The 12,500-nt window shown below is 43.5% G+C and overlaps 2 protein-coding genes across 3 annotated transcripts in view; one reads left to right on the plus strand and one right to left on the minus strand.

Annotated features, from left to right (window-relative positions):
- slc10a7 (solute carrier family 10 member 7) overlaps positions 1–6,480 on the plus strand; it is a 10,466-nt gene extending 3,986 nt beyond the window's left edge. Inside the window, exons 7-13 of one of the 2 annotated variants that reach the window (XM_073475007.1) lie at positions 626–709; positions 810–975; positions 1,335–1,386; positions 1,575–1,648; positions 1,914–2,059; positions 2,686–2,733; positions 3,591–6,480. In XM_073475007.1, the coding sequence (XP_073331108.1) occupies positions 626–709; positions 810–975; positions 1,335–1,386; positions 1,575–1,648; positions 1,914–2,059; positions 2,686–2,706 (543 nt within the window). In that variant the 3' untranslated portion in view covers positions 2,707–2,733; positions 3,591–6,480. The remainder of the gene's footprint in view (positions 1–625; positions 710–809; positions 976–1,334; positions 1,387–1,574; positions 1,649–1,913; positions 2,060–2,685; positions 2,734–3,590) is intronic. The other variant, XM_073475006.1, reaches the window with a different exon arrangement.
- Positions 6,481–7,999: 1,519 nt separating this feature from the next.
- On the minus strand, positions 8,000–12,279 carry LOC141004063 (reelin domain-containing protein 1-like). Its single transcript, XM_073475558.1, has 5 exons — positions 12,072–12,279; positions 11,323–11,371; positions 11,071–11,244; positions 10,810–10,970; positions 8,000–8,673 (listed from the first exon to the last, which is right to left on the minus strand). The coding sequence occupies exons 1-5, from the start codon at positions 12,277–12,279 to the stop codon at positions 8,000–8,002; spliced, it is 1,266 nt and encodes a 421-aa protein (XP_073331659.1).
- Between the last annotated feature and the right edge of the window lie 221 nt (positions 12,280–12,500).

The raw sequence follows: 12,500 nt of genomic DNA on the forward strand, positions 1-12,500 counted from the left end.
TTACGATAATGAAAAAATGAGACATTAATAAAGTGTTAAGAAAACACACACGTGATAATATTGTTCAGCCTTGTGCATCTTGTGTTCATCTGTTTTTCTTTTTTACTAGTAACTGAATTACGTTACGTTAAAGATTAATATGTTTACCAGCATTAGAGATATCGCAACAGTATCGTTGTCATGAGCTGGTTTGGTCACGATAATGACGGCCCTATGTTGGAGTAGTAACTTTTCATCCACCTGATGAATGTAAATCCAATTTTCTCTCTCTTTTAGCTCTGTTTTTGGTCTCCACCACCTCCGGAGGGAAATATCTGGCTCTTTAGCTGCTAAATGCTTCTCTGTTTTCACCAGCTAGTCCGTCACTATGTTTGCTGCTGCTGTACATCGTAGTGTACATTGATCTTAAGAGCTTTTAAGACTGAAAAGAGCTGCCAAACACAATGCTATGGGAGTGGTGGAGACCAAAAACAGAGCAAAAAGAGGGAGTCAGAATCGGTTAGTGCAGGCAGACTGAATTAAATCTGTTGGTTGTTTGTACCTGAGATGAATAAATAATGTAAATAAACTGAATTAACTGAGTGAAGCTCGTGTTTGTTTGACTCGCATCCTTCTCCTCCTCCAGCTCGGCTCTTCCTCCTCCGTTCCCTTCTCCTCCATCTTCTCTCAGCTCTTCATGACTGTGGTGGTTCCTCTCATCCTGGGTCAGGTAGGAGTGTGTGTGTGTGTGTGTGTCTGTGTGTGTGTTAAACAGAAATAGTTCAATATGTCTGAATGTTGTGTGATAAATCTGTCCTCGGTGTGTGCAGGTGTGTCGTGGTTTCCTCAGGGAGTGTCTGGAGCGGCGAAAGCCTCCGTTCGGCACCGTCAGCAGCGCCGTCCTCCTCATGATCATCTACACCACCTTCTGCGACACCTTCAGCAACCCCAACATCGAGCTGGACCCCACCAGCCTGCTGCTGGTCGTCCTCATCAGTCAGTACACTGAGAGTGTGTGTGTGTGTGTGTGTGTGCAGGAAGTTTCTTTTATTTACGACACCGTCTCATGGATCAATACATAAGAGGAGAGAAACTAAATATTTCAATGAAGGAGAAAAAATACGGAAAAAACTCAAATCAACCACTGAGAAAAGTTCGGTCCTGTTAAAGTACCGTCATCCAGTTTTAGGAGTATTTAAAGTCGAGTCAGATTGATTCGCCCGTCAGTCGACCTTCAGCTCCCAGCAGCACGAGCGAACATTCATCAGATACATGCTGACGACAGGACGGTTCAGCTGCTCATCACCTCAAACCTCGAGGAAAGTAAATGTGTCTCTCCTGTTGTTTCTCTGCAGTTTTCTCCATCCAGGTGAGCTTCATGCTGCTCACGTTTGCCTTTTCTACCAGGTGAGGCTCCTCCTCCTCTTTTACCCTCCAGCTCTTCTTCCTCTGTAGTTGAACCCTTTCACATGTTATTCTAACTTTTAGCATGTAAACAGGAGGCATGTTTATACATAAGTGCAGTAGCAGGTCAGAGGTCAGAGGTCACAACACAGAGCGACTAATGAGCTCCTACTTCCTGTTTGTCTCTGCAGGTCGGGCTCAGGATTCAGTCCTGCAGACACGGTCGCCATCGTGTTCTGCTCCACACACAAGTCTCTCACTCTGGGTATGTGCGCACGCACACACACACACACACACACACACACACACACACACACATGCACACACACACGTCATACAAACGAATAAAGCCTTTTGTATGGTGGCCTTAAGACTGCAACACACTGCAACTCACTCACTCTCTCTCCCCACCTCTCTCTCTCTCTCTCTCTCTCTCCCCCTCTCCCCCACCTCTCTCTCTCTCTCTCTCTCTCTCTCTCTCTCTCTCTCTCTCTCTCCCCCTCTCTCCCCCTCCCCCCCCCACCCCTCAGGTATCCCCATGTTAAAGATTGTGTTTGAAGGCTACGAGCATCTCTCTCTGATCTCAGTCCCTCTGTTGATCTACCATCCGGCTCAGATCTTGCTCGGCTCCATACTCGTACCGACCATCCGCAGCTGGATGACCAGCCGGCAGAAGGTACACACACACAGAGACACTGGTTCACACACACAGAGACACTGGTTCACACACATACATAGAGACGCTGGTTCACACACACAGAGACACTGGTTCACACACATGGAGACGCTGGTTCACACACACAGAGACACTGGTTCACACACATAGAGACGCTGGTTCACACACATAGAGACACTGGTTCACACACATGGAGACGCTGGTTCACACACACAGAGACACTGGTTCACACACATGGTGACGCTGGTTCACACACATAGAGACACTGGTTCACACACATAGAGACGCTGGTTCACACACATAGAGACGCTGGTTCACACACATAGAGACACTGGTTCACACACAGAGACGCTGGTTCACACACATAGAGACGCTGGTTCACACACATAGAGACGCTGGTTCACACACATAGAGACGCTGGTTCACACACATAGAGACGCTGGTTCACACACATAGAGACGCTGGTTCACACACACAGAGACACTGGTTCACACACATGGAGACGCTGGTTCACACACATAGAGACGCTGGTTCACACAAACATTGGATCACTGATGCCGTCTTCTTCCTGAGATCGTCGGCTGGATTCCAACACTAACCTCTTCACCTTGTCTCCTCTCCTACAGTCTAGTCTGTTGTTGAGATAGGGCCACATTCCAACACTTCTGCCCAGAGTGAGTAGAGAACTGACTCCAAAACCGCTTAATTAAGCTTTTCTGTTAAAAGGGAACCTTTAATTCTTCTTTCTGCTGTTCATTATCAAAAGTGCAGATCCGTTGTGCTCATGTGACCTTGTGGACAGTGTGTCCAGCAGCTTCTCCACCACTGTAGATCTATGAGATGAGATGATTTTAACTCCTCTCCATCTGTGTGCAGAGTGTTTAACAAGCTCAACAGCTTCCTCTGCTGTCAGGAAAACAATCTGCATGACTCAGCTGCTGGACTCACTGCTGCAAACTCACCAGCTTCACTTTAAGCACCAGTGGTGTTGTCCTGGTTGGATGGTGGTGGGTGTGATGAGGGTGAAAAAGATGACGGATAATTACTGTAAATCATCAATCAGAACGTGTGAAAACTATGAAAAATAACTTACTAAATCTTCATTGTTTCAATTTTGTCAAAAAATTTGACTTAATTATGTTTGATGCACCTCTTCATGTTATAAAATCTACTTATCAGTTTCTGTTGGTAAATTTTTTAATCAGTAATCTATAAAATGTCACAAAATTGTGGAAAATGTCAATCACATGTAGTTCAATGTTGTCTGACTGACATGAACAACTGAACTAGTACCAGTGGAGACGGATGACAAAGCAAATGTTCAAACTTCCAGGATTCTTTCTCCTGTTGTGTTTTGTCAGATTTGCCTGTTGGTGGCGGTGACGGTGGATTCACTCACCAGACTCCCTTTGAAAATTGTCACATTTTAGCAGTGAAGTTTAAACTGTTCCTCACTTTCTCTCTTCTGTTTTTGTTCTATCTGAATCTCTCACTCTACACTTTCTGCTTCTTCCCCTCTCTTTCTGTTCAGGCGGTGAAACTGTCGGCTCTTCAGCCCATCTGACGAACCTGAAATGAAGATTTTGGTGTTTCTGCTCTAGCGTTTGAGTTTGTGCTGTGATGGTGGACTGCAGTGGAGGGATACAGTCGTATGTGCCTTATTACAACCAATGAACAGAGACCTCAGCCTGATGGAGTGGACGAGGTGTGCCTTCATCTCGATATTCTCAGTCAACAAAAAAACTGCTATTTCAGATTTCCATCATATATATTCTTTTATATTTAAAAGAATCAAAAGTACAAGTTTTATTTTTATATAAAGTAAAATAGGTCAGCTGTTTCTTTTTATAAACAAAGGAAACAGGAAGTTTGGAGTTACCGGGACCAGTCTTTTTTAATTTTCTTGCTATTTTCTACTTTTTTCTACTCTCTCTCTCTTCCAGCTGTTACTGCCAGAAAGTGTGGACATTTGTTACATTTATGTTCTTGATAGAAACAAACAAATGCTGGATTATCTGATTTATTATACAGTAATAATGAGAACTGTTTTGATTTTTGACACTTCCTTAATTAACATGTGTGTTTGTTGAAACAGTCCTATGGTGACGCCTTTAAGATGATGGTGTTGAGTTAAAACATTATCTTTCCTAATTATGGTCTGGGCTCCTTGCTTACAGGTGTTATCTAACACAGTAAAGAGCAGAGAAAAATAAGTTTTAAGGAGCTAAAACTGCTCTTTGGTCTACGTATTAACCTGTATGTAGATGATACCCTATTCTAAGTCTGTGATATGGTGAGGTTGACAGTCATATGATACTGATCACCAACTAAAATCTCACAATAATCAGGCAAACAGCAGGTATGTTTTCCATGAATACCATCTTTGTGTTAATATGCTAACACTAAATGCGCTAAACCCAAAGCACAGCAGCGACTGATGGAAAATGCCAACCGTTTTGGTGATGTGTGGTCATAAAACAATGCTCTGTAGATACAAGCATATTGAACCAGATGATGGCGCTACATAAAAAGGCAGGAGTTTCTCAAAGTTCTTACAGTTCATCGCACGTGCCAGATGGTTTGGAAAGGGGCAGGCACTTTAAAAAAAATACTTGGCAGATGATTTTGAACTAACAGTCATTTCTAACACCTTAACCACGGCCATAGTTGCCAGTAGTTCCTCAAAGGACACTGATTGGTTCAAGCCCTTAGCTTAAAGCCTGGCAAGATGGATTCATGAGGTCACATGATTATGTGATCTTGCTAATCCAGCTCCCTCGTTGTCCAATCCATCTTATATTTGTTGAGATATTTCACTTAAGAGTTTTTAACCTCATGTTGGCGCTGAAGGAAAAGTCAGATGATAACCAAAGTCTAAATAGTTCATCCTCTGGCAGCCACGAATGTCTACAAAATTCCTTCTACAACAATCCCTCTATTGATGTTGAGATGTTTCACAGGATAATTAAAAACTTTGACCCACTGGTGGTGTTAGAGGAAAGGTCGGGGGATGACCAAAGTGATTGGGCTTCATCATCTGGGCACAATGAATGTCAGTGCCAAATGTCATGACAGTCCATCCAGTGGTTTTTGAGATATTTCAGTCTGAACCAAAGTGGACCAACCAACAGACCGATTGTTATCTGTGTAGAACCAATCACAGTGTTTGTTGACAACAACTTCCAGGTAGAAAATCCCTGCACTCCATGTTAGTTGAGAGCATCTCATTCATCTAAAATTCATATTTGATGCTTTCATATGCCTGTTGGGCCACAGACTAAAGAAAATGACGGATACATTTTGTCACTGTTGGGTACATCACTTTATCAAAGACGCTAGCAAAGCAACACAGTACCTAAAATAAACACAGCAGAAATGTCAGATAGGTCAGACCACGGTGTTAAACTATATATCTTTTAAATGCTACAGTAACGGCTGAAAAGGACAACAGAAGTAAAACAAGTTGCCAGGGTAGCCAGTTGTTTACCCAGACGTGACTGTCTTGTAATCAAATAACCAATAAGAACTGGAGCTGCAACACATGACATCCATGACAGAGCATGATTTTCCATCCATTCATACAAGTATCCCAGTATTTTTAGCCAATGTTAGCTAATTTCTGACACACGTGTATGGAAAATGTACAATACGAGGGCGTGACTTTGCTCAGGGGCTGTATTACAGTAATTATTTGTTGGTGTCACTACCTACAGTAGCCTTACTTCTGGTGTTTTATGTCAATTCTGTTTCCCCCAGGACCTTCTTATTGACACCTTTAAGGGCTTTCATGTGACATACTGTATACTGCACTGCTGCTAGCCCTGGGTTGACTGTCACACAACACACAAGTGCTTTGAAGTGAAGCTGAACTTTCTAGGATGTTGTGTAACTACTCTGATTACTTTAGCCCCATTTCACACTGGCACCTCTTAGCCCCGTGTTTAGTTGATTTTCTGGGGATAACCCCACAAAGTCGGGGCTAACCTGCTCTTGAGCAGGGCCAGCAAGACCTCGGCTAAGGTCGGGGTTAGCCCGCTATGAAACATGCCAGTGTGAACGCTTTCTTAGCCCGGGGCTTTAAGTGCAGTGTGAAAAGCACCACAGGGAGTTATCACATCTCCCCAACCTGAGATAAAGATGATTGCAGCCTTGTTGTTGGAGATTTATTCGTCTCTAACACATTGGAGTCAGCCACTGTTACTATGGAGGTTAATGAAGCCTATACAGCACAATTTCATCGGTCGTCCAGTAGGGGTCGAGTTTACAGTCAGCCTCTGTCTGTTTACAGTGTGATTGTTATGCCAGCAGTGTATTTGGGGAGGGAAATACATTCATCAGGGTATGTATGGGTCTGCTCTGTTACTTGTTTATATATATATATATAAAAAAAACGTAAGGAAATAAACCTTTAAACCTTAAAACGTGTTTTTTGTTTGTTTTTTCTGCAACATACTACCATGTGGATCAGGAATTTTTTCAGTTTCTTATATCTGTGTAAAGGGTGTGAGTATTTTTGCAAATTACAGAAATATTATATTTACTTGAAGGACAGTTTTAAATAATGATTGTGTGCTGCTAAGTGGACCAGGTATTTGTTCACTTTATCATTACACACTCCTGAACAGTTTGCACACTGGAAACCCAGACCTTAATCAGCTCCTCCAGAGATAAGTGCGTTAAAGTTGTTTGTCTGACTTGTCACATCCATGTTTGTAATCAGTGTTCCTCCTCACGGCCTGTTTACATACAGAAAATATTGAATAGATCCTTGTATTTATTATCTGATCTAACTGCAGAAAAACACTCAGGGAAATATTGGCAGTTCATTCATTTCAACGACACGACTGTTTTTGGACAGATGGCTCTGTCCCATCCTTTGGATGAAGTAATGATAAAATAAGGCTGTGAAATCTCTGCCAACAGACTCTAGAGGCCTTGTGCTGTTTCTAACAAACAACCACATGATGTGAAATGACTAAGCAACCAGCACCGCCATCCATAAAACCTACAAAAAGAGCCAAAATAAAGAATTACACCTTGTATAATACTGAAGATATATTTTATTATTAAGTGCATCCATGTGACTTAACATGACAATTTACAAAAAGATGAAGTAGTCATCTGATCAGCAGGTTTCGGTGGTCTTTGGTCATTTCAGTACATGCACATGAACATTGGTGGGACAAAATCCTGATCACAGTATTACCTGTTAGCATGCTAAATCAGCATGCTAATTCTACATTAAAACGTTATCTAATTATACAATCATAGAGCTGAAAGAACAGCCTGTGGCACTGGTGGTGTCTGTTGAAACCGTGTCTATTTATCTTCCTGATGCACGTTAAAAACAAAAAGTATCCACCAAATGGTGTTTGTCATCCTAAGGTTGACTGTTAATCTCCTTTATATCAGGAAGCAGATTGTAGTTTTAGTTTTCTAAACATGTTCCAAGCAAAAATCTCTAGAAAACAAGACAAACACTCCTGCTGACATGCTAATTGCCCCTAGAGGCTGCAATGAATACTCAGACTTGGATTATGCCAGACTAGCTGTATGGAAGGCATTTGGGAATTTCTTTACATTTTAAACAAGTCCCTAGGTACTCTGTTTGTTTAGGAGAATACTGCAACACTATCTTGATGTCAGGGGTGAGTAGATGATGACTTAATTTACATTTTTGGATGGACTGTTCCTTTAAGCCTCAAAGCTAGTGGGGTAAAATACATAAAAACAACCATGTTTCATTCATTTATGGTCATGATTTTAGAACGCTGTGAGCTAGCTATACTTACGAACAAATTCAAAAGGCATGCAAGGCTACCTAGCTCCCAATGACAAGGTGACTTTATTTGTATTTTTCAGTTAGTTACATAATGCTACAATTCATTAGTACCATTAATACTTTGGTATCTCAAACTAACTAGATCGGCAGCTAGTATCTCAGTCTCCAGGTGGTGTCAGTATATCATACTCTGCCAGGAGCACAAAACTGTTGTCTCTGATTCTCCGGACTCTGACCAAATCTCCACACTCCTGGACATGGATCAGCCCTCTTTCACCTCTTCCATACTCTCTCTCCCTGTCATTCAGTGTCACCTCTGTCCGTTTGCCACAGGCTTGACGGTACATGTACCTTACCCCGACCACCAGCAGCATGCCCAAGCCAGCTGAGCAGCTCAGAAGCATGCCCAGCTCCAAGGCGCTGTGTCTAGGGATAATGTCTGGATAGTTCCCTTCCTTGTCTGGAGTTCCAGGGTGATTGGAGGGATGTCTGGGTTTAGTATCAATCTTGGGATGGTTTGGTTTCAACTCATGGCCAAGATTTAGTTTGAAGTTTGGGTCAAGGTTTGGATGGGGCTCTGGGTGTGGGTGAACCACTGTTCTTGGTGTTGGAAAGTAGTCGTTGGGCTCAGGATCAGATGATGCGATGCGGTTCTGGATTAGCAACATTTGACCTCGGGTGAGTTGTTGAGAAGGCACAGGAGAGGAGGTGGAAGTAAGGGCGTGATAGAGAGAGCGACGGGGAGCTCGGGAGGGTTCTGGGTGAGAGGAGGTAGACTGGGAGGACACCAAAGAAGAAGAGGTGGTAGATGAGTTGGGGGAAGATAAAGGACCTAGTGAGGAGGAAGAAGATGTTGAGGTAGAGGTAGAGATGGATGAGGCAGAAATGGAAGAAGCTAATGAGGCAATGGAGGAGAGGGATGGGGAAATGGTGGCAGAAGAAGTCGTAGGTGAGGTTGAACTTGTGATAGACTGGGAGGAGGTCAAGGGAGATGTAGAAGAAGTTGATAGAGGGACTGAAAAAAAGAAGGGAGCTGACGATGGATAGTGGGAGATGTGCAAGGAAGGTATGGTAGAAGAGGCTACTGAGGATGGCATAGGAGAAAGTGAGGAAGTTTGGATGGAGAAAAAATGAGGAGGAATGGAAATTGGGGAAGGAGAAGGGAGAGCAGAAAGGACTGGAGCTGTTTTGGGATGTTTCTTCATGGAGGAGGATGAGGGAAGAGATAAGGAAGTTGCATGGGCGAAAGAAGTTTTTGTGGACAGCAGGGTTGAACTTCCAGTGCGAGGAAGAGGCGTGGTGGAACTACGGTGAACGAGGGATGAAGGAGGCAAAGAAGAAGAAGAAAAAGAAGGAGAAGGAGTGACTGAGGAAATTGAGGCAAAAATGGGGCTCATGGTTTTGATCTCTGCTTGAAGATCTTTGTTCCCCTTAGCCTTATCAAGCATTAAGGTTGGGTCAAACCTTGCTGTGAAGGGCAGAGGGTTGATGGATCGAGGAGTTACTGAGGTTTTTTTCCATCCAAAGATGTGTGCCTGTGGTGCACTTGTTTGGGAATGGGGCTGGGACCATGTTTGGGGGGAGATTCTCAAAGGCTTAGGTGGTGTATCATATTGGGACTGGTCTGTCTGTTGAAGGCTAGTTTGATCTTCAGTTTGAGTGAGGAACGTTTGGGGTAGGGCTTGAGGGAAACTCTTCAAAGGTTGAGGTTGAAGAGGGCTGTTTAAAGGTGCTGTTGTTTTAACCTGAGGGTGAGGTGGACTGGTTTGTCTAGTTTTGGGTTCAGATGTACTGTTTTCAGGCTGACGTTTGGGTGAATCACTCATGGGCTGGTAGTAGGAAAGGACATTCAGGAGTTTGCTGAAAATGAACTGGTGGGAAAGGGGGCGGCCCTGGGGGACAGATAAGGTTGTGTGGGACTGGAGAAAGGACTGAAGGGTAGGAGATTTGAATGGGACAATAAGGCTTGGAGTAAGAGTTTGGGACTTGGCAAAGGGCGTAGATGAAGATGTCTGGATGAAGGGAAAGATCCAACTTGAAGAAGTCTTGGATGGAGAAGTTTGAACCTGAAGATATGTTTGGGAGTGGAGCATGGACTTTCTACCAACTTCATCCTTGATTGGACTCATCTTGGAATTGGTTAGGCTAGTCCTCCAAGGCTGCGATGAACTACTCTCAATCTCAAACTTGACTGAACTAGTTTGGGCCTGGATTGATCTTGGATTCTTGGATATATATATTCTTGGGAGATTTGTGGTGTGGAAGCTGTGATTGGTTGAGAATAAAGCTGTGGTGGGGGTGGTTTCAGGATTTAATGTTGTTCCTTTTGTTTCAGGAGCAGTGGGCAGTTTTGGATCTGGGAACTTCATCTTTGCCTCTTTTCTTTCGATCTCGCCAACGTTCAGGGAGGGGAGGGGAATGAGGGGAAGAAAACTGGATGAGTTTTGCACTGTGATGTTGGGCAAAGGAGAGTCAGTTGCTTCCATCCCTCTTGTCTCAGCTGAGGAGAAAATGGCTATAAAAGGAAGGTTGGAGGAGGGGCTCTCTTGAGCCTCTTCAGTTACACCTAAAAGGGATCCAGACGTTGCATAAGTGTTAGTCTCGCTGCCTTTAGAAGGATTTTCAAGAGAAACGAAAGACGAAGGGCTGTTCCTTTCATAGACTGCCGGATTTGTCAGGTGGTGAACTCCAAGGGATGCCAAAGTTGCAGAGCTGTTCATCTCCAAGACTGGAAGAGTGACTTCTATTGGTGTTTCCTGAGATTTGAAGCTTCTTATTCGACTGCTTGTTGTTGTAGGGGGCACTGGGGTAGAAGCAGGGTGGACCGTCTCATTTGTTAGCTTGTTTGATGCTCCATGGATTCTTAGAGCTGTGCGACAACAAGGCATAACATCCATAAAACTTTAGATAACCGGAGGGATAACGAATAGGACATTTGATATGTACGTTCATTGCACAAGGTGCATACCTGGCAGAGTTGTAACTTCATCTTCCTGTTGTACAAAAATTGAATTCCTTCCATCCATCTCTGTGATGTTATGCCCACAACAAGGACTACGACTCCCATCATGCACCACTGTTGACTCAATACCTGCCCAATATACAAAGTAAGACTGCACCACTGTGATGCTGGAATGACAGACAAAGAGGGTTATGTACATTACAGTAAGATCGGTACTTGACTAGGTTGCGGTCAATGACAACCCTGAACTGGTAGGTTCATACTTACTAGAACCTGATGTTGCCCATCGGTCTATCAGGAGTCCTCCACACAAACGACAGGTTTCTCTTCAGCTGTTTGTCAGAGTGTGTGAGGGTATCACCCTCCGAGAGGCAGTGCAGGGTGTGTGTGCCAGGGGGAGTGAGGGCCCAGGAACCACCCACCAGCACCGGGCCCAGTCTTGTAGATGTGACCCCAGCCCCAAATCCAGTCCTCGCCCTGACCCCGTCTCCAGCCCTTCCCTCGGCCCCCTCCGCACTGCGAGCCTGGAGCAGGAAACCCATGAAGTCCCGAGTGCTGCGGACGGTTACTGTGGATAAGAGTATGGATTCAGAGAAACAGAAGAAGAGACATTAAATAATAACGAGTTGTAACAATTAATAGTTATAACAAGACAAAAAAACAATCTTTATAAGTTCAAATAATGGATTCATTTTCGCTTTGAGCACGTCACTTTCCCATTCTTCTTTTCCAACACATCGTTATGCCTGAATTGATTGATTGCCAGTGATTCCAAAAAACATCACCATTCTCAAAACATGACCGATGCAGTGTACCAGCCACAGGTGGTATCTCGTATGCTCACAGTTTGGTTCGGTTCAGGCTCTAAAAGTACGAGACTAGGTTTAGAAAAAACATTTTGGTTTCTACTACATCTCCTTAATGAAATAATGATTTTTTTTAACCCAACTGTCCACCCTGACTTCTTCTTAATGCAGGTTTTTTATTACTTCATCCAAGTTCCTCTTTTGCTGCCATAAATTTTGGAGACTACGTTTCTTCTCCCTGTTTTTTCTTAAACTAAACTAAACTTATTCAATTCGATAGTTTATTTATTTACTTTTGTTAATCTGGTGTTACTTTTACCAACTTAAAAAATGTACAGTCAGGTGCATTGACAGTAAAGTAGTACAAGTGACTAACTGCCCCATAAGGAACTTTATGAATTCAATTTGCTTCATTATTGGTTAGTTAACTAGTGAACGAGTTGAATAATAGTTATCCACTACCTGTTACTAACTGTCCGGGCAGGTAAGAAGAGGTGGATGTGCGCAGGGTGACGTGGCTCTGCTGCGGGTCCAGGGGTTGAGCGCGGATGTGTCCGGGAATCATTTCACGACAGGAGGCGTGGCTGGCACCGTGGGAGAATGACAGGGTGGATGGAGCCAGAGTTAATAAGACCACAACCACCCTGAAACAGTGGAGGATGGACTGCATCTCTACATACAAACACAGCAAAGAGACACAGTGGAGACAATTCACTGGACTAGTACAACTAAAATCTCATTCAGACATTCCCTTTTAAAGCCTAAAATAATGTTTTTTAATGTCATGTTATAATGAAGTAAAAGGTGTTGTGGCTTTTTCAGGCTGAGCGCACCATAGAGTAAAAACAACTGGGCTGTAGCCTGCATGTCGTGGGCAAATAGTGTGTTGGT

The sequence above is a fragment of the Pagrus major genome, chromosome 10, assembly GCF_040436345.1.
Source record: "Pagrus major chromosome 10, Pma_NU_1.0".
NCBI classification, from domain to species: domain Eukaryota; kingdom Metazoa; phylum Chordata; class Actinopteri; order Spariformes; family Sparidae; genus Pagrus; species Pagrus major.